General features: G+C 41.3%; 1 protein-coding gene across 9 annotated transcripts in view; it reads right to left on the minus strand.

Moving 5' to 3' along the window:
* The window catches only part of LOC311230918 (protein polybromo-1-like), a 40,983-nt gene that overhangs the window by 20,339 nt on the left and 703 nt on the right, over nucleotides 1-19,941 (minus strand). For 6 of the 9 annotated variants that reach the window (XM_084317360.1, XM_084317357.1, XM_084317354.1 and 3 more), the window contains exons 2-23: nucleotides 19,832-19,941; nucleotides 19,493-19,590; nucleotides 18,879-19,026; nucleotides 17,898-18,047; nucleotides 16,643-16,759; nucleotides 16,488-16,556; nucleotides 16,308-16,406; nucleotides 16,116-16,201; nucleotides 15,666-15,751; nucleotides 15,251-15,467; nucleotides 12,208-12,349; nucleotides 11,322-11,416; nucleotides 9,860-10,139; nucleotides 9,149-9,254; nucleotides 7,215-7,854; nucleotides 6,111-6,322; nucleotides 4,449-4,634; nucleotides 3,433-3,590; nucleotides 2,945-3,196; nucleotides 2,490-2,635; nucleotides 2,015-2,172; nucleotides 1,507-1,690 (exon numbers count right to left, since the gene is read on the minus strand). The exon at nucleotides 19,832-19,941 is cut by the window's right edge. In XM_084317360.1, coding sequence (XP_084173486.1) covers nucleotides 1,507-1,690; nucleotides 2,015-2,172; nucleotides 2,490-2,635; nucleotides 2,945-3,196; nucleotides 3,433-3,590; nucleotides 4,449-4,634; nucleotides 6,111-6,322; nucleotides 7,215-7,854; nucleotides 9,149-9,254; nucleotides 9,860-10,139; nucleotides 11,322-11,416; nucleotides 12,208-12,349; nucleotides 15,251-15,467; nucleotides 15,666-15,751; nucleotides 16,116-16,201; nucleotides 16,308-16,406; nucleotides 16,488-16,556; nucleotides 16,643-16,759; nucleotides 17,898-18,047; nucleotides 18,879-19,026; nucleotides 19,493-19,590; nucleotides 19,832-19,941 — 3,739 coding nt within the window. The remainder of the gene's footprint in view (nucleotides 1-1,506; nucleotides 1,691-2,014; nucleotides 2,173-2,489; nucleotides 2,636-2,944; nucleotides 3,197-3,432; nucleotides 3,591-4,448; nucleotides 4,635-6,110; nucleotides 6,323-7,214; nucleotides 7,855-9,148; nucleotides 9,255-9,859; nucleotides 10,140-11,321; nucleotides 11,417-12,207; nucleotides 12,350-15,250; nucleotides 15,468-15,665; nucleotides 15,752-16,115; nucleotides 16,202-16,307; nucleotides 16,407-16,487; nucleotides 16,557-16,642; nucleotides 16,760-17,897; nucleotides 18,048-18,878; nucleotides 19,027-19,492; nucleotides 19,591-19,831) is intronic. The other 3 variants (XM_084317359.1, XM_084317358.1, XM_084317356.1) reach the window with 2 other exon arrangements.

Consider the following 19,941-nt stretch of genomic DNA (forward strand, 5'->3'; position numbering starts at 1 on the left):
TCCACGATCAGCTCCTTGGTTTTACCAATGTTCAGGAGCAGGCTGTTGTCTGGCACCAGCGTTCCAGTACCTCAACCTCCTCCAGAGATCCTCCAGAGATCAGCCCCACCACCACTGTGTCGTCCGCAAACTTCACTATGGAGTTGGAGCTGAACTTGGCCACACGATCATGTGTGTATAGTGAATACAGCAGGGGGCTCAGGACACAGCCCTGGGGGGACCCGATACTCAGGGTGATGGTGTTGGAGGTCTGACTCCCCACCCTGACTGCCTGGGGCCTTTCACTCAGATAGTCCAGTATCCAGGCGCTCGATCAGCTCGATCAGCTTGTCCACCAGTCTGGTAGGGACTATGGTGTTGAACGCTGAGCTATAGTCAATGAACAACATTCTCACATAGCCCCCCTTCTGGCAGTCTAGGTGAGAGAGGGTGCTGTGCTGTACAGTAGTACTCACCCTACTCATGTACAGTAGGCATCCACACTACACAGCATTTATAGACCTAAATAAACTTCATGGCTCATCTCCTACTCTGGGTATTCAGTAAGTGGTGTCAGAGAGGCAACAACGCAAGTGACCTAAGGATGGTAGTACCGCACTTGAAAAACATGTCAATAATTTAGAAATGCTCAATTGCAAATCGAATCAATTGTTGTAGTTTTTTTCTGGTAAATTAATCATTTAGATTAATCAACTAATCAATAAAATAATCAACAGATTAATCGATAACAAAATAATCCTTAGTTGCAGCCCTACTAAAAACAAAAACTGCAAATACACGGCATGTCCAAAAAGAAACAGTTATATGGTTCTTCAGTGCACGCCAAGTGTTCAGTTATTTCACCTTTGCATAAAACATACATTAAAATAATGTATTAATATATTTATTTAAGAGGCAGCTCTCCATGATTGTGTTTCCTTTATTTAAATTAATGTAACGGATCACAGCACATACAGCATTACAGTCAGGAATTAAGGGGTCAAATAATAAAGTGAGAATCAAGATTCTATCTTTTAACATAAAAATTGGCAAATTCCAAAAATCTTTTTTTCAGTCCTGTGATATGGTTTCCATTTCTCATTTCCTTAGAACTTACCTAGCTCACAAAATTCTACAGATTAACAAGGCTACCTATGCAGAGACTTGTATGATTTGTAACATGAAGGTTAATAGCAATCTAGAACCTAATGTATCGAATTGCCTAGATAATCGTGGTGAATCGAGAATCGATTTTAATTCAAATCATGATGACCCCAAGAATCTAAATGGAGTCATGAGATTCCCAAAGATTCCCAGCCCTAATGTGCACCAGTGTTCCATCTACATTCATGTAGCCGTGGTGGGCCACCACAGCAAGAATATCACATCCACTGCTGTAGAGGATGGGGAATTAACATTGTAATTAAGCTCAATCTGCTACAACCTGCACTAGAACCTGAGGAGACGAGAAACTAACCACCTCCACCATAGCTACAAAACAATGTAAGGGGAACCCAGACGGCTCACCTGAAGTAGTAGATTTCATCCTCCACCACCTTGCCTGAGAGGGAGAAGCGCTTAAGGCCCTTAAACTTCTTCATCTGCTTCTCACTCTCAATGTAGCGGCTCTCACACAGCAGGATGCCCTCCTCTGACACTTCGGTCGGCCGGCACGACAGGTATTCCTTGAAGGAGGACACTGCGCATTTACCTATGAAACAGGAGAACTGCCATAGTAAAAGAGACATGGGAAATGGAACATGGAACTACAGAGACTTGCACTGAAATAAGGTGAACGAGTCTGGTAAGCAAGGCTTAAAATTCTGGTAAGCAAGGAACCATATTCTTTGGATTTGGGACTGTTCTTCCTCAGTTTTGGGACGACTATAAAGTTGTTTGGGAAAGTTGTTTTGGAAAGTTATTTTGGAAAGTTGTTTGGGAAAGTTGTTTTGGAAAGTTGTTTTGGAAAGTTATTTGGGAAAGTTGTTTGGGAAAATGTAATATATATAATATATACATATAAAAAAGGAAATACCTATGACGCAGGTCATGGGGCAGGCCTCCTCAAGGTTACTAAGAAACACTTCCTTCTTGTAGAACATCTTAGTGGGCTCATGTTCCGTTTCCTCTGGGTGGATGAAGATTGGACCAAAGAAGTAGGCTGCTCCATCTCGCACCCACATCTTCTCAATCCTATTCAGTAGAAGGAAATGAGATGTGGGAAAAATTACAGGGGAAATATGTCTCTATTAAAATCTGCAAACGCAAAACAGAAGCCACACTCTCCCCCTGCACCATATGAATATGAGAGAGGGAAGGCAATATAAGGGAGGCATACAGTAGCTAGAAGGCCATTTTTGAGAGTGGATTGCTGTCCACCTAATAACCGGAAATAACTGCTGGTCCAAGCTGGTCCCTAGCAGTGCAATTCCACTGAAACCGTCTATTAGCACCTTGAAAGTATCTGCACATGTACCATAATAATGAAAGCGGAATGATATTTACGCTACCTGCCCACTCGGTGGCGCACCAGCCCATGGGAACTAATGTAGACACAATCTCCAACTTTGAGAGAAAAGTTGTTGTAGCAGAGCTGCTCATAGTACTGGCACCCTGGCTCCCCGTTGACCATATCCAGGGGAACATCCTCCCTCTCCTGCACACACACACACAGAAAGGTTTCTTGATATTTCTTTGCACATAAGGCAATACCAGAAAACAACATACAACTCAAGAGCCTTGAGCAAACACACAGTATATGTTGTCAGTACTCAGTAGTAAGATTGGAAATTACGCTGCACAGATATTTCCAGTTTCTGACATCTGGATGGCTGCTTTGGCCTCCAGACAGTTTTCTTATTTGATTACATAATTTTGATGCAGTGGATCCTGAAATCCAGACTTTGTAGACTGGAAATATCCATGCAGCATCCACATTGTATGTCCAATTTTAAACACGGCTTACCTTATCAACAACAACACTTATCACTTTGCTGTCTTCCGGTATCTCTGGAGGCTTCTCATCATGTTTGGGGGCGAACATGGACGCCACTCGGACAACAGGAAGTGGAACATCTCGGGGGACAAACCTGACGGCGCTCAAGGGCACGGTCCACATTTTGATCTTCTTGAAGGCCTTGGCTTTGGCGGAGTAGCGTGACTCGCACACGTAAACGTCATCGGCTCTGAAGCCGTCCGGGTGAAGTTTGAAGTAGTCCTAAAAGTGTCCCACCAGATATTTGCAGAACATGTATTCATTAAATATAAGGAAACCTGTGTTCATATTGTTATAATTCAACATTTCACAGCCTTTTGATTCCTTTTTATGCCTTAGAAATCAATGCAGATACCAAAGATCTGTATGATACTGAGAGATATAATCCAGCCGTACAAATATGGCTAAAAATTACAATAAGCACCACACAAAAACTGTGTCAAAAAACAAGCTTTTACCTTCACAAACATGACCACACATTTGCCCATGATCTTGTTGACAGGAGCTTTGTTGTAGTAGTCACTCTTAAAGACCTCCTTCTCCAGGAACTTGCGTGTAGCAAGATGGAACGTTTCATTTGGCCTGTAGAACCAACAGCCATACAACCACTTCTCACCTGTGAGAGGTGGAAAATAAGGAGAGGCGAGTATCGGCAGAATTAGTTATATATATAATATATATATGTAACCTCAATCAAGCTCATCCTAGACTGAATGAGAACACAGAAGAGAAGCGGAATAACCTAGTGGGGAAATAACATTTCTGATAATTGTTAGCAACAGAGTATGGATGGTAATCACCAGACGTCCCACGATATGATATTATCACAATACTTCAAGTCACGATACACTAGTATTGCGATTTCTAACATATTGCGATAACATATATTGCAATTTATTACCTTTTTTCAACTGCAAATTATGTCCCCAAAGGAAAACGTATCTGTTTTTATCTAATAAAAATAATATCTAATGTGGACCCCCTTGAAAACGAGATGGTTCATCTCAAGGGGTAATTCCAAATAAAGAATTTCAATAATAAGATAAAAGTTTTCAGTCTGGTCATCTTACTTCAATCATTTTTATTGCAGCAAAATGAGATTATAAAAAAAGAAGAAGATTGATACTTGGTGCCTGTGTATCAATACAATATTGCCATCCAAAACATTGCGATACTATGCTGTATCGATTCCTCCCCCCCACCCCTAAGCAGTATTGTACCACTGTGCCTCAACCAACTCAGAGAAGTTAGTCCAGTGCCTAAAATCACTGGAACATGCGTACATTCAGCCGTTACTCTGGTGCAGACTTGGTGATTAACGTTTCAATGCTACTGTGTCACCATTAGTCACCATTAGTTAATGTTAGCCACCAGGGGTAGAAAATCAACATAAGCTACTCAAATGTGGGTACATTTCTCGTTGTGACTGTTAAATTGGTCTACATTATTAGCCGATGACTCCTGAGGGACTGACCTGTGTCATCCTGCCACAGGCGTTCAATACAGATGATGTGAGGCTGGAGTTTGGGCTCAGCGGGTTCCACATAGACATAGTCTCCCACGCGGTACATGCTGTCCTTGAAACTGCAGTCCTGGCTGTAGGTGCGCTGTAGGCCTGACTGCCATGACCCCCCACCTGTGTCCTCGCTCTTCTCCGCTTCTAGGGATTCACAGTTTAATCAGTGAAAAAAAGGGCTCCACCTTATACTTACATCAACACGGAAAGCCTCAAAAAAATATTTCACGGTTTAAGTTTACTGAAGTGAATACTCGCATAACAGTTACAAATAATAAAAATATACTTTATTGTGCTATAGATAACATTTTCATGTAGTAATCGTTTAAAAGAAAAAAAAAAGTATAATGATAATACATCCACAGAGCTTTTAGAAAGGTGTGGAATACCTTTTTCCCTCCAAAATAATTATTGATTTATCATTTAAAAAACGGTGGTAGGTCGAAAATTAATGTTGTTGTTTACATGTTGCGTGCATGTATCCCCTCCCTACTTCCCATTTCCTTATGGAAAGCACCTGCTTGGATAAATGACAGGCTGCTGCTCTAGTGTGAAATCTAGTGGCTGAATGTTATCTATAGCACCTTTAACACTTTCAGCGCCACGCCTGGTTTTCCGTTTTACCGCTTGAATGCCACCATCGGCGCCAATGTTAACGTTAATATCGCCTAATCTATGTTTTAAATTATGGCTATGTGTCTAATCTGCCCATCGCATTATCAAAGACTATTTTCCAGTCAGTGCTGTGAAGGCAGATTGTTTTTTTTATCGCGTCGTTGCCGTTTCAGAGCAGTTAGAAAAGCCCCCGTTTTGATATAAAAAACAGCTACCGGTAATTCTGGAGCATTCTATGAAAATCGTCTTTTAGTGGAATATTCCACAACGTTGATATTCGTCGGCCTTTTTATGAATCGTTTTCAAATAAACGCTAGATGATCAATATTATACGTGCACGCACGCACATTACGGCCGCGCACTGATAATCGCTCCGTTGATTTCCTCACAGACTTTTACAGTGAAACCGAAAGAAGACATTTCACAAAACAGCTTATAACTTCATCAAACTTACTCTGATTATCCTACCACTGATAACATAGAGTCCTTACCTGACATCAGATGGTATCCAACTGGTATATTCCAATTCCTGATCACCATTCGAAAAAATCGATACGTGTATGGATCCAACGCGATACAGTAGAACTCCATGATCCGCGGGGATCTGAGGCTCCAGAATGAACTCTAGTAACCCCGGCTGGATCAGTGAACTGGAAAATGTGGAGTACCGGATTTTTTCCCCCATTAATTTTCATTGAGTCCATTCCAAAATCACTTATGTCATCTGGGAGACGACAGGGGGCGCTTTTTTCCACAGTGATCGCCGGCGCCCCTCGGCTATACTCGGGTAGGCTCGGGTGATGCAATAATTTTTCAGATCGCAAAAAAAATAATAATAATAATAATTCCGAGAAATCTCGTGAGTGGCATGCAACCACCTATAAAAAAAACCGAGAAATCTCGTGAGTGGCACTCAAAGTGTTAAAAGATCAAATATACAAAATAATAGGAAACAAAATTATACAATGCAGAGGGATAAAAGTGACATTGAGACATTAAAGGGACCTTTCTTCTCCTCTTCTCTCTTGATCTTGTCCTCCTCAAACTCTTTGGGAAGCTTGTCTTTCTTCTCCTTCTCCACGTCGCTGTGCAGGTGTTTGGAGGTGTAGCTTAGAGCAGGCGACAGCAGGATCTCCCCGTTCTTACACAGTTCATCTCTGATGCGGATGAAGAACTGCTGGAGTTCCACAGCGTCCTCAAAGATCTCAGAGTCAGTCCTGTGATGAACATCACGGTACAGTTTAATATTAATAGTAAATGCACAACACGTTGTGAGAATAGATGAAAACTGGGGAGTATCTGATATTCTGATTACATGTAGCGTGAAATTTGATTTATCCACCCAGTTTGAATATTTTTGTTGGGTAACTAAAAAACATATGGAGTTATGATTGTAAGAGACACACAACTTTTCCACAACTTAAATTAATAGTTGATACTGGTTGTAGTTGATGATAGTATCGCTATCAAACTTGACCTCTCAAACCCCGCCCTCTGTTCTTGATCCTCCAATCACAACTGTTGCTTAAGTTTGTCCGAGGGAAGCAACAATTGTGATTGGAGGATCAAGAAAAGAGGGTGGGCTTGAGATGAATGAATGAATGAATGAAAACTTTATTTAACAGATTGCAGAATGGGTACAATACAGTACGGCTCAATACACAGACAATTGTTAAGGGGATGCAGACCAGAGAAAGACGTTTGTCTTGTTTACATCAGGGTCCCCCATTTCCAATTAATATCGACATTTATGACATACACAACATACATGACATTTATGGCATATGGACATACAGGTATTTAGTACTGATACATTTGTGACATAAACGGTATTCAAATATACAGTACTGTTACCCATAGATCCTGACAGAGTATATACATATGATGGGGAGGGGACTGTACATTAGGAGGGGATGGGTGGGTGGGAGAGAAATATAGTACGGTGGGGTGGAGACTGTACTATAGATAGGTCAATGACAATCCGTAACAAGGTATACAACTGTTCATTCAACTGTATTCTATGGATTTAGGAGGTAAAGTAATCTAAAGGTAGCTATATTAGTAATCATCTTGTGTTATGTTACTGATTACAATTGGAAGGGGCCTTACCTATGCATCCGTCTGGCTTTCTCCAGCACCTCAAACATGTGGTCCTGAAACACATCCAGCCTCTTGTAGCGGCCTCGGTCTACATTAGCCCTGATGATCTCAAAGTTGAGGGGTGGCTTGTCGGGGCTGGTGGGGTCCAGGGCGGGGATTTCAGCCAGTGAATCGCTATAGCAACGGCCCTCGTCATCCTGGTGACCAAGCACAGAGACAAAGAGGCTGCGGATTAGATCCTGGATGAGCCGGGCCACGTCAGGCACATGGGTGTCCTCTCCTCCATCCAGGTCACGCCGTGTCCCCAGCAGCACCCGGTGCAGCACCAGAGCGTCACGGTAGATCAGGGACTCAGGCTCGTTGTATGTGCAGGCGTTGTTGAACATTAACACGAGGTCCTCCACTAGTGCATCCACATCCTGGTACTTATTGGCCAGCATGTGGCTCTTAACCTTCTCCATGTCCACAGGCTTCTTGATGGCGATGTAGTAGTCAGGCAGCTCGGCCCTGGAGGGCAGCCGCAGGAAGATTGTGCTGAGGCGGCGTCCTCGCTTATCTGTGTAGTTCTTGACAGCCTCATACAGCTCGTTCAACTTTTGCTGTAAGGGCGTGAGGTACTTGGACTTCTTCAAGGTAATACTGTTCTTCCCTGCAAGCCGAGAAGTTTGTATACATTGTTAGGATATGAACATCTTATTATTAACCATTTAAGAGCAATCTCACATACAGTATGAGATTTGAATTTCGAGAGCTGAAAAATCTAATGACGTGATTGATTGATTGAAAACTTTATTAACAGATTGCAGAATGGGTACAGTACAGTACAGCTCAATACATACAATTGTTAATGGGATGCAGACCAGAGAAAGACTTTCGTCTTGTTTACATCAGGGTCCCCCATACTGGCTACGTGCCAAAAAGAAACACCTGAAAGGCTTAACACATTGCCCGCCGGGGGTTATGCCCATCTAATGCCCCTCTCTGCCAGCGCTGTAAGCCTATGGAGATGTTTACCTGCTTTGCAGCGCTATAACTTTTTAAATTTGATTGCTATATTGACATTACTATGGCCCATTCAACATCGATTATCTATCGTTCAGGATGTGGGAACGTTATACTTTTTCATTCATACATTGTTGTGTTAATACCTTCTAGAATATAAGTATGTTTTTAATCTTTTCAGCTGTAATTCCAAAAACGCTAGTTATAGGCCCAAACACATTATATAGATTATCGATTGCTGTTTCCTCCCCATACACGCTACACCAAAAAACTCAAATGTATATGATCGGTATACATTATGCCTCATCATGCGCGGAGGAAAGGGGGGGGGGGGGTCGTTTATAATTCCCTGATCATCAGTAACTGCTTTATGTAGGTTGGGTGGATATATTGATCAGACTGATTACAAACAAGGAAATACACAATCGGGTTGAAAATAACGTTATATTCCTCTTACCGTGGGCCAATGAGACTGGCGGTGAAAGATCCCAATTATACGCCGATCGCCTAGGTCCATTTCCGGTTTGTATGGCGCAATAAACGCCGAAATCATATAGATTATTAAGTTTAGAAAGCGATCCAGTATGTACATAGTGTCTCTCGGGAGTCCCGTAACGAGATGTGACTGCCGGAAGATTTTCATCGATGCACTGATGGCACATCCTGTTGGCGAGTGTAACTCGCCCCGACCATCCACCAGGCGGCAGTATTGAGCCGTTGTTGCAGTCACATCTAAGGTCCAGCTGCAGGACCGGGGGTGGGTATATGAATTATGAATGCCATGGCGAAAAAATGAAATATTGATCTAAAAAACGCTGTACAGCGATCCTGGCGGTCAACGCATGGCGGCCAATAACGCTGGACAGCGTTTTTGGCGCTGGATGTGTTAATAGACAACTAGATAAGTATTAGACAGACATTTACTACAGCGGACAGCATACTTATTTTCAGCTTTGGGGACATCATGTCATCGTCGTCTGTCACTGGCCCAAGATCCCTGCGTCTGTCCTTCATAATCTTCTCCAGGACGTCTGCATCATTATAGACCTGGAACAAGAAGATACTCAGAGTAGAAAGGTCCATTTGGTTCCTGAAAACATGTCTCTATCAAAACTATAGTTAGGAATATCCCATTCAATGTTAATTATGAGGAGCTCAGATGATCAGTCCGGGGAAAAGTATGTAGTGCGTTAGTCTTTTTTTTCTCGGATCAGCTATGACTGAAAGTCTGCGGGAGAAAGTTGGTGTGGGTGGGGGTGTGTGTGTGTGTGTGTGTGTGTCTTTCCATTGGTTAACATTATTGGGCTGAACATTTTCAGCCTATTGTAATGACCCTGCTGTGTTACAAACATATCATTCATTCATGGTTTTGTTTCAGGGACACCTGTAGTAAAGGGGAGGGGAGGAGGGGAGAAACAGCCCAGTGCAGAGTGCGCGGTTGTTCATTTGTTCTGTCAAGCTTCAACGTTTTATTCATCATCTAAATTTGGCAATACAAGCTTAATATTCAACATTAAAGATCAAAGCATTCATTTGTCAAATGTGCAACCCTAGTTTCACCTAGTGTCGTATGAGACGTATTCGTCGTATGGCTGGATGTGCCGAACCGCGACGTATGTACCACGAAGTCGCGGGACGAATACGCGTCTCACCTGGGACCCCTCCTCGTTGTAGTGCCGAGCGTTGCGGAACATGAGCTTCATGTCCTCCACCATGGCGTCCTCGGACGTGTATTTCTCAGAGCGGACGTGGTGCTCGAGGGTCCTCAGGTCCATGGGCTCCAGGATGACCTTGTAGTAATCGGGGTAGTCCTTCTTGGAGGGCTTGACCATGAAGAGCTCACACAGTCTCCGTCCGGTGCCAACTTCCCGCGCCTCAATCACTGAAGAGAACAGGGCCTTCATGCGGTTCTTCTTTGTGTTCTTCTTGTGGCTGTGAGTAGTGAACAAATCACATCTACGTGATGTAAAACTAATTCATGTGCAAAAGTAAAAACTAAAAAGATTTTTTTTTAAATAGAAATACAACAATAGTGTGAATGTCCATTCAAGGCAAAACACTCACATGAAAAAAAATACAGAAAACAGTTAATAAATAAACATGCCCCTACTTTCTATTTTAACACTTTCAGCGCCACGCCTGGTTTTCCGTTTTACCGCTTGAATGCCACCATCGGCGCCAATGTTAACGTTAATATCGCCTAATCTATGTTTTAAATTATGGCTATGTGTCTAATCTGCCCATCGCATTATCAAAGACTATTTTCCAGTCAGTGCTGTGAAGGCAGATTGTTTTTTTATCGCGTCGTTGCCGTTTCAGAGCAGTTAGAAAAGCCCCCGTTTTGATATAAAAAACAGCTCATTCTGGAGCATTCTATGAAAATCGTCTTTTAGTGGAATATTCCACAACGTTGATATTCGTCGGCCTTTTTATGAATCGTTTTCAAATAAACGCTAGATGATCAATATTATACGTGCACGCACGCACATTACGGCCGCGCACTGATAATCGCTCCGTTGATTTCCTCACGGAATTTTACAGTGAAACCGAAAGAAGACATTTCACAAAACAGCGTATAACTTCATCAAACTTACTCTGATTATCCTACCACTGATAACATAGAGTCCTTACCTGACATCAGATGGTATCCAACTGGTATATTCCAATTCCTGATCACCATTCGAAAAAATCGATACGTGTATGGATCCAACGCGATACAGTAGAACTCCATGATCCGCAGGAATCTGAGGCTCCAGAATGAACTCTAGTAACCCCGGCTGGATCAGTGAACTGGAAAATGTGGAGTACCGGATTTTTTTCCCCATTCATTTTCATTGAGTCCATTCCAAAATCACTTATATCATCTGGGAGACGACAGGGGGGCGCTTTTTTCCACAGTGATCGTCGGCGCCCCTCGGCTATACTCGGGTAGGCTCGGGTGATGCAATCATTTTTCAGATCGAAAAAAAAGAAGAAAAAAAAATCCGAGAAATCTCGTGAGTGGCTAGCAACCACCTATAAAAAAACATGAGAAATCTTGTGAGTGGCACTGAAAGAGTTAAAGGTCACAATTCAGAGTTTTTACACCACTAGTAGGTGCTAGAGAAAGTTAACCTTTTTCTCTTTGTGCTGCCTGTGTCAGACATGGTAGAGGACAGCATGCTGTCCCCATCATCATCATCTCTCTGGAGCAGTTCCTTCCTCTTCAGCTGGACAGAGACGGGTAACAGGTAATATAATAACAATAAAGTATTCATAGTACTCTCCTGACGTGTCATGCATTTCCTAGCCAAAGCGTGCAATTGACCATATTCACACGGCGGTGGCCATTTTGCTCTTATGTCATGCTCAGGTTGGAATCCCTTTCCACCCTGTTCCCAAGGTGTTCCCATGTAAATATGGCCAATGCCATAACATTACATTTACATTACATTTAGTCATTTAGCTGACACTTTTATCCAAAGCGACTTACAAGTTCTGTACGACAAGTCATCAGGAAGGGCACAACTCTATCAGCTGAGTAACAATGTCCATCAAAATGTTGAGTGCTACAGTGTAGGTTAGTATATTATTATATAAGTGCATGACAGTAAGGTTAGTTAGGGTTAAACGCAGCTCATGGGGCTAGTTTAATCATAATCACTTGTAGTTTAATCATAATCACTGTAGTTTAATCATAATCACTTGTAGTTTAATTATATTCACTTGTAGTCTAATCATAATCATCTGTAGTTTAATCATAATCACCTGTAGTTTAATCATAATCACTTGTAGTTTGATTAGTCACCTGTCGTTTGCCCACCACCAAATGTCCACGGTGATGATGATGATGTAATACTATGAATATAAACGTCTCACATTCCACAAATCTGACAAAATCAACACTATATCAACAACACAATCAGCAGCACCCTCATCGTACAAATCAAACACATACACACACAACAACAACAACCACGGTTTATCTTCAGGGTGGAGGTGAGAGTTAGGGAGAACCAACCTGCTGAACGTGCTGGAGTTTGAGCACCCGCTTGTAGATAGAGGAGTGGGGGACGTTATATCGCTTTGCGTTCTCGAACATCAGCGTCAGATCCGTGTCCAGGTGCTCCACGCTCTCATACTCATTGTTCTTCATCTTGTTCCTGTGGGGAATGACGGGCTCTGTCTCACATTTGGGACGGAGGGGGTGGAAACACTGTACTGGTAATACTGGTGTGAGTGTGATGTCACAGGGATGAAACATTAAAAAAAAGAGAAAGAAGGATGGTGAAACTAAATAAGAGTGGAAGATAATAGGTTTCCCAAAAAGGCAAGAATCCAAAATATAAAGAATGAAGAGGGAAACCACTGTATAACAAAGAACTACCACTCTGCAACATGTTTCAAAAACACACAGCCTGCTGCTAGATCCTATCTTCACTGCATGATTCTATCACACATTGAGTACTGCTTCACAAACTGGTCTTGCACAGGTGAGACGATTCTCAAACCCATAGAACAGCTATACAAGAGTGCACTTAAAGTGTTCGATAAGAAACCTCACTCATATCACCACTGTCACATTCTTCAGAGGTAAATTTTTTTGAGTTTTGCCCATTTTAAAGTTTTTAAACAGGCTATTGTTATATACAAGACCCCCGCTGAGGGAATTCATAGAAAGGAAGCCCGATAAAGGAATCAGCACTAGGGAAACCACTGGAGGGGATTGCGAAGTGCCCGGCCGGCAAACCGCCTTCGGTAAAAACACCCTCTCAGTCCAGGGCTGTTTAATCTGGAATTATCTACCATTGACCATAAGAGATTGCACATAATTTCCATCTTTTAAATTCAATCTAAAAAAAAAAAATATTTACTCGACAACCAAACCTGTGACCATGTATAGTCAAATAGTATAGTAGTGCACCCTGACAACATCCTACAACTTTATACCTTGTACTTTGTTTTTTGTATGTTTTTATGCTTTTTCTCGTAGCATGATATGCTTCACTGCCTGCCTTTTTTCGTTTTTATGTTTTGTGTGGGGACTGCGGATGAAAACTAGCATCCTTGCTAAATCCGGTGTATTTACACTGCATTTATTTGTAGTGTCCATTCATATGCTCTGTCCCGTCTAAATAAATAATAAATAAACATGACACAATTCTCTACACCACCACAATGGACTTGAAATTAAACAATCAAGGTGTGCTTTAAGTGCAGACTTTCAGCTTTAATTTGAGGGTATTTACATCCAAATCAAGTGAATATTGTAGATGTGCCTAGATGTGCCAAAAGTAATAGGACATAAATCAAATCATACGTCACATTGGTTATAAATCCTTTGCAGTCAATGACTGCCTGAAGTCTGTAATCCATAGACATCACTAGATGCTGGGTTTTGTCCCTGGTGATGCTTAGCCAGGCCTCTACTACAACTGTCTTCAGTTCCTGCTTGTTCTTGCTGCTTTTTCACTTCAGTTTTGTCTTCAGCAAGTGAAATGCATGCTCAATTGGATTCAGGTCAGGTGATTGACTTGGCCATTATATAACATTCCACTTCTTTGCCTTAAAAAACTCTTTGGTTGCTTTCACAGTATGTTTCGGGTTATTGTCCATCTGCACTTTGAAGTGCTGAGTTCTTAAGCATTTGGGTGAATATGAGCAGATAATATTGCCTGAAACACTTCTTTTGTCAGCAGTCACATCATCAATAAATACAAGGGCCATACATGCCTATTGCCTACGCCATAACACTACCACCACCATGCTTCGCTGATGAGGTGGTATGCTTGGGATCATGAGCAGTTCCTTTCCTTCTCCATACTCTTCTCTTCCCATCCTTTTGGTACAAGTTGATCTTTGTTTCATCTATGTCCATAGGATGTTGTTCCAGAACTGTACAGGCTTTTTTTTTTTTTTTTTATGTTTTTTTGGCAAACTCTAATCTTTTCCTCTTCCTGTTTTTTAGGCTCACCAATGTTTGAGGCTCAACATTTTGTGGAGAACCCTCTGTATTTACTCTGGTGAAGTCTTCTATTGATTCTTGACTTTGACACAGATACATCTACCTCCTGAAGAGTGTTTTTGATCTGGCCAACTGTTGTGAAGGGGATTTTCTTCACCAGGGAAAGAATTCTTCTGTCACAGTTGTTTTCTGTGGTCTTCTGGGTCTTTTGGTGTTGCTGAGCTCACCAGTGCGTTCTTTCTTTTTTTAAAGAAATTGTTGTAATTCCTACACCGTTCACCTGATTTGGATGTAAATACCCTCAAATAAAAGCACATGTTGGTTGTTTCATTTCAAATCCATTGTTGTGGTGTACAGAGCCAAAATGATGATAATTGTGTTGATGTCCAAATATGTATGGACCTGACTATACGTGCAGACCACTATGCAACACATTTTGAGTATCAAACTCTTCCTCAGGCAGCAGTGTGTGTGTGTGTGTGTGTGTGTGTGTGTGTGTGTGTGTGTGTGTGTGTGTGTGCAGGTGCGTGTGCATGTGCATGTGTATGTGTGTGTTTGAAAGCCTATAAATGCTGTAAAGGGTGCGTATTTGAAGGCATTAAATACTTAATTATTTACTAATTATATAGTGGTTTCCCTTTCATTATATTTTCAAACTAAATAAAAGAAACTAGTGACAATAAATGAGTACGAATGAGGCTGAAAGGGCACATTGAAAAATAGGGGCTGGGCCAATATAACCATTGAAGGTTAAATGAAATTTGATGGTATTTGGTTCTTGCTAGTATAAATTACATTGTGATGTGATGTCTTTTATTTTATAAATGTGTTGGCTTCGTTTAAAATGGTCTATTCTCCTCCAATTCCCATCACAATTATGGTATTTATAAAACAGCTTCAATGTGAAAATTCTAACTTTATAGGAATGACTGATATCGTTAACAAAAGCATTGAAAAAGGCATTTTTTTGTGCAGATCCAAACCTGAATAACAAATAGGATAATACCTTCTCAGTCCTACATGGAAAGTGCTTCAGTGAACAGTGTGAACACAGCCATGTAAGATGCAGATAGGAAGTGAGGTCATACTTCTGTTGTACCTGATTTGGTAGAGGCAGATGGGCTGGTTGATTTGCTGGTAGTAGTCAGGGTAGTCCTTCCTGTTGGGGAGCTGCAGGAAGGGTTCAGAGATCAGATGACCCTGGCTGTTCCTGCCCCCCCTCACGGCCTCAAACAGCTGGAAGATGGGGTTGCTCATGTCCATGCTGGAGTGCAGACTCTCTGCCTCCGACTCCCCCTCGTCATAGTGGACGGAGCCTGAGCGACAAGAGAAAAGATAGATCTTGCTAAGTGGAGTTTCTTTTTTAAGACGTGAAGAGCATCTACATGGCCGGCAATATCACGATGAGCCACTCTGTCTCTAGTGGTGGCTCATAGGAAAAACGATGTGTATCCTTGTTTACTTAAAATGTTTTACTAAAACAATGGTGTAACAGGAGGAAGAAAGAAAGGTACCTGAGAGAATGCCTTCCTCATCACTTTCATACTGAAGAGCCATGGTGATAGCTGAGAGGCGATCGCCCTGCGCTGACCTTCTGTTCCTGACAGAAAGACAGACACACTGCAGTTTCACTGAGAAGTTACTGTGTAACCCATCTGAATTACAATCCGATATAAAAAAAAATCTACTGGTCAGCCAACTATATATTATGCCAATATATATTAGGCTTACTAGGCATCAAGGCTCTGCTACTCCACATGCTTTCCAATGTTCCTAAAGGTTACCTGATGCTTTCCAATGTTCCTAAAGGTTACCTGATGCTTTCCAATGTTCCTAAAGGTTACCTGATGCTTTCCAAGGTTCCTAAAGGTTACCTGATGCTTTCCAAGGTTCCTAAAGGTTGCCTGATGCTTTCTAAGGTTCCTAAAGGTTACCTGATGCTTTTCAATGTTCCTAAAGGTTACCTGATGCGAATGCTGGACTTGAGGGGCTCTGCATGTTCCATCTCAGTCTTCTTTTGCATGAAGATCTTTTTAATGGTGTTTGCATCCTAGAACAGAGAAGTTGATTTATCACTTTTCACTTATTAACCATCATGCACTTGCATTGCTAATAACATACAGTCTGTGTATCATATTCTCAGTGGCACAGCTTACCTTAAACACCTGTGATCCGGGCTCATTGTATGTTTTGGCATTCTTTGCCAGTAGGTCTATGTCTTTTGCCATGGCACCAACACTTCTGTACTGGCCCAGCTGAGGAATGAATACATTTATTTAACTATTTAATTTATAATAAGTTGGATCATTAATTCATGAAAAGCATGAACAGCATACCTGAATCTTTTGAGCGATGATTTTCAGATCTATTGGATCCTTGATGATAGCATAATAGTCCGGGTATTGCTGGGGACATTTTACATCAAATACACATCAAAATGGATTCACTCAACTTGCATACCTGTACATGGGTATAATTATATTGTTCATACCACTTTGGAGGGCAGCTTCTGGAACAGTTCACTGATGAGACGCCCTGTAGGCTCAGAGTAAGATAACAAAGCATCCAGAAGCTGCTCCAGGGCCTCTTTCAAGCAAGTGGGGGGATTCTGTCAAATTTAAATACACATATTAACAGTTCACTATGGAACAGACATCACTGTCGGTTTGAGATGTTTTGAAATCTGCCATTTCGTTGTTTGAGCTGTTTTGGAAGATATATCATACCTATTTGTGTAAGTACATGGATTGTGTGGGTAAGCATGGACACAAGCAAGTTAAAGGGATAGTTCAGATTTTTAGAACCCTAGTCCTATTTCTTACTTACTAATAATGTTTTAATAATAATAACTAACAATAAAAACAAATGATGAGTCCTTTCTCAGCACACTCCATGCTGGTCCTCATACTAGCTCTGGATAGTTAGCCACAAACCAAAACAAAGCCAATGGGGTCATGCTACTGTCAAGCTGATTGAGGCTCCCTTACATTTATTCCACAGTGCACAAAAAGTCAACTTCATTCAGCCTCAGTCAGCTTGTACAGACAGGAACGTGACCCAATTGCCTTTGTATTGGTTTATGGCCTGGCCAACTATCTGGAGCTAGTATGAAGACGACCATGGATTGTGCTGAGAAAGGACTCTACCAATCAACATCATCATTGGTAAGCAAGAAATAGGGCTAGGGTTCCAAAAATCAGAACTATCCCTTTAAGTATATTTCGACATAGTAAGTGTGTTATCATAACAGTTATAATAGTGCTGAAACTTGTTTGTCTGTGTGACTACCGTACATTGAAAATAAACTAAGACAGCTAGTCTATACTCTGTGAGTGATGGTTGTCCTTCTTCACTTCAGATATCTGCCAGACTCTGCCCCTAGTTAGCTAAATATGATTTGACTTGTTTTTTGGAACAGCACATGCTATCCCCAGTACTCAGCATGGTGTGAATTATACAGTTGCCATTTTGCTCTTATGTCATGCTCAGGTTTGGTTCCTTTCCACCCTGTTCCCACCTTAACAGCGTGGAAAGGAACCCAACCTGAGCATGACACAAGAGTAAAATGGCTGCAGTGTGATTATGGTCAATGGGGGACTTAGCCACCCTGAATAACCATTGAACCCCCTGAAAGAAACAATAATGTACCTTTAGTACTGGAACGATTGCCCCCCCCCCCCCCCCCCCGACACAGGACTTGGTATGATTAGCACTACTCTGTAATAATTAGTAGTCATCCGAGTCACCTCATCCTCTGTGGAGCCCCCAGGGTTGTCTTGTGCATCGTAGCCATCGTCATCCTCTTCATCATAGTCCCCTCGTTGAACAAACTCGTTCTTGGTTCGCAGGTAGAGGTCCCACAGTTTACAGGCTGCTCTGTATTCAGGACTCTCTGGCTACACACACACATGCAAGACAGACCTCCTACTGTCAGGTCACTGCTTGAGCCACTCATGGATATTAGTTAAGTAAGTACGTAAGCCTTTATTTATATAGCACCTTTCAATATAGTTGATTAACACTTTCACCATTCCTCTAATCCCAGCCGTTGAGTAGTTCATGTTTTTAGTTTTATGAGAATAGTGCCACTATGAGGCAAATATATTTGTCAAGTTTGGTGTATTCACAAGTAACAAATAATTTCCTGTTTACCATTCGTTTTTCCAAAATGTTATTGGATCTATGGGAGTCATATGGTTTGGCCCATCAAATATCTAAATGATACATTTGAATTAGGATATTTTTTTCAATAATTCTAGATAGCGGAAATCTTTATATGGCAGACTTCGTTGTTGTAGTACATGATAAGACACATCTCTGGATACCAGTTTTATGACTGTATGACTAACGGATCAGGAGATGAACTATTTGAAAATGTAAAGTTCTGCCTGATGGTGGAGCTACAGGAAAGGTTTATCTTCTAGGGGTCATAAATGTGTGTCTGCTCACCCGAGTACATGCAGCACAAATTTGAAAATATTTTAATGAAATCATGAGTTATCATGTTTACAATGAAAATGTTCAAGTTTGAACTGATGGGGTCATCAATAGAGTTCATCCTCTCTAGGGGTCATAAATGTGCACCACAAATTTGAAAGGTTTCTAATGAAAGCTATTCGAGTCTGCGACGGAGGTCAGGGTAAATCCATAATATCCCTGACAATCGTTCAGGGATATAATAACTCAATCAAGGCAGACATACGTCACAAGAGTCACTTGTTTGTTACCTTGTAGTACGTCTTTGCATTGTTGAATAAAAGCTGAAAGTCACTAGTGAGTTGCTCCACATCATCATATTCCTCCATCTTGAGTTTCTGTTGAATCTTCATCATGTCAATCGGCTGCGACACCACATGGTAGTAGTCTGGTTGGTTCCTTTAAGGAATGGACACTTGTAAATCTACTCAGACTTTAGTTTATATTTCATCAATTGACCTATCTCAAACCCACCCTCTTTTCTTGATCCTCCAATCACAATTGTTGCTTCCCTCGGACTTGGATGAAGCAACAGTTGTGATTGGAGGATCAATGAAAGAGGGCGGGGTTGGAGATAGGTAAATTGAGTAGTGATGTATGGCTATACAGCAGGACTGCCCAAAATGGAGCCTGCAGGCAAAATGTCACCCTCCACAAACAAAAATGACTCCTGATCATATAAAACACAATAGGATAGTTTTATTTGTTATAGATGCAAACTATCAATGTAAAATTATTCTTGACCGACTGTTATATTTCATCTCTTGGTGCTCCATGCCAAATATTCTACTAAACAATATATCAGGAAGTAATATTCTAATGAACAATACAAATCTACACTTCTAACGACCATGACCGTCCTCACCTTCTTTTGGGGGCTCTGATGAACAGCTCACATAACATTCTGCCTTGGTCATCCTTGTAATCTCTGATTGTGTTGTACAGTTCATGACACACAGCAATCTAAGATAATAAAAAGATAAAAACCTTTATTGTCAATTTATTGAAATTGTGTCGCTGTCAACAGCATCACATGGCAATGGATACATAAATGGAGAGGCCAATAATAAAATAAAGTTAAATAAGATTACAATTTGTTTTATATATATAAACAAGGTACATATCACAACCTAAATACATTTTTGGAGACACTCAAAATATAATACAAGTTAAATGACAAGTTATCAATTTCAGATGAATTTACAGGATCCACAGTGGGAATGTTAGAGGTCCTTCTCCTCTTTCTCCCCACTGAAGACAGTGTTGATGAAGGCTGGCTGTCCTCAAAATCCCCTCCACTCACACTACTGGAGG

This window comes from Notolepis coatsorum (genome assembly GCF_963971535.1).
Source record: "Notolepis coatsorum genome assembly, chromosome: 6".
In the NCBI taxonomy this organism is placed as follows: domain Eukaryota; kingdom Metazoa; phylum Chordata; class Actinopteri; order Aulopiformes; family Paralepididae; genus Notolepis; species Notolepis coatsorum.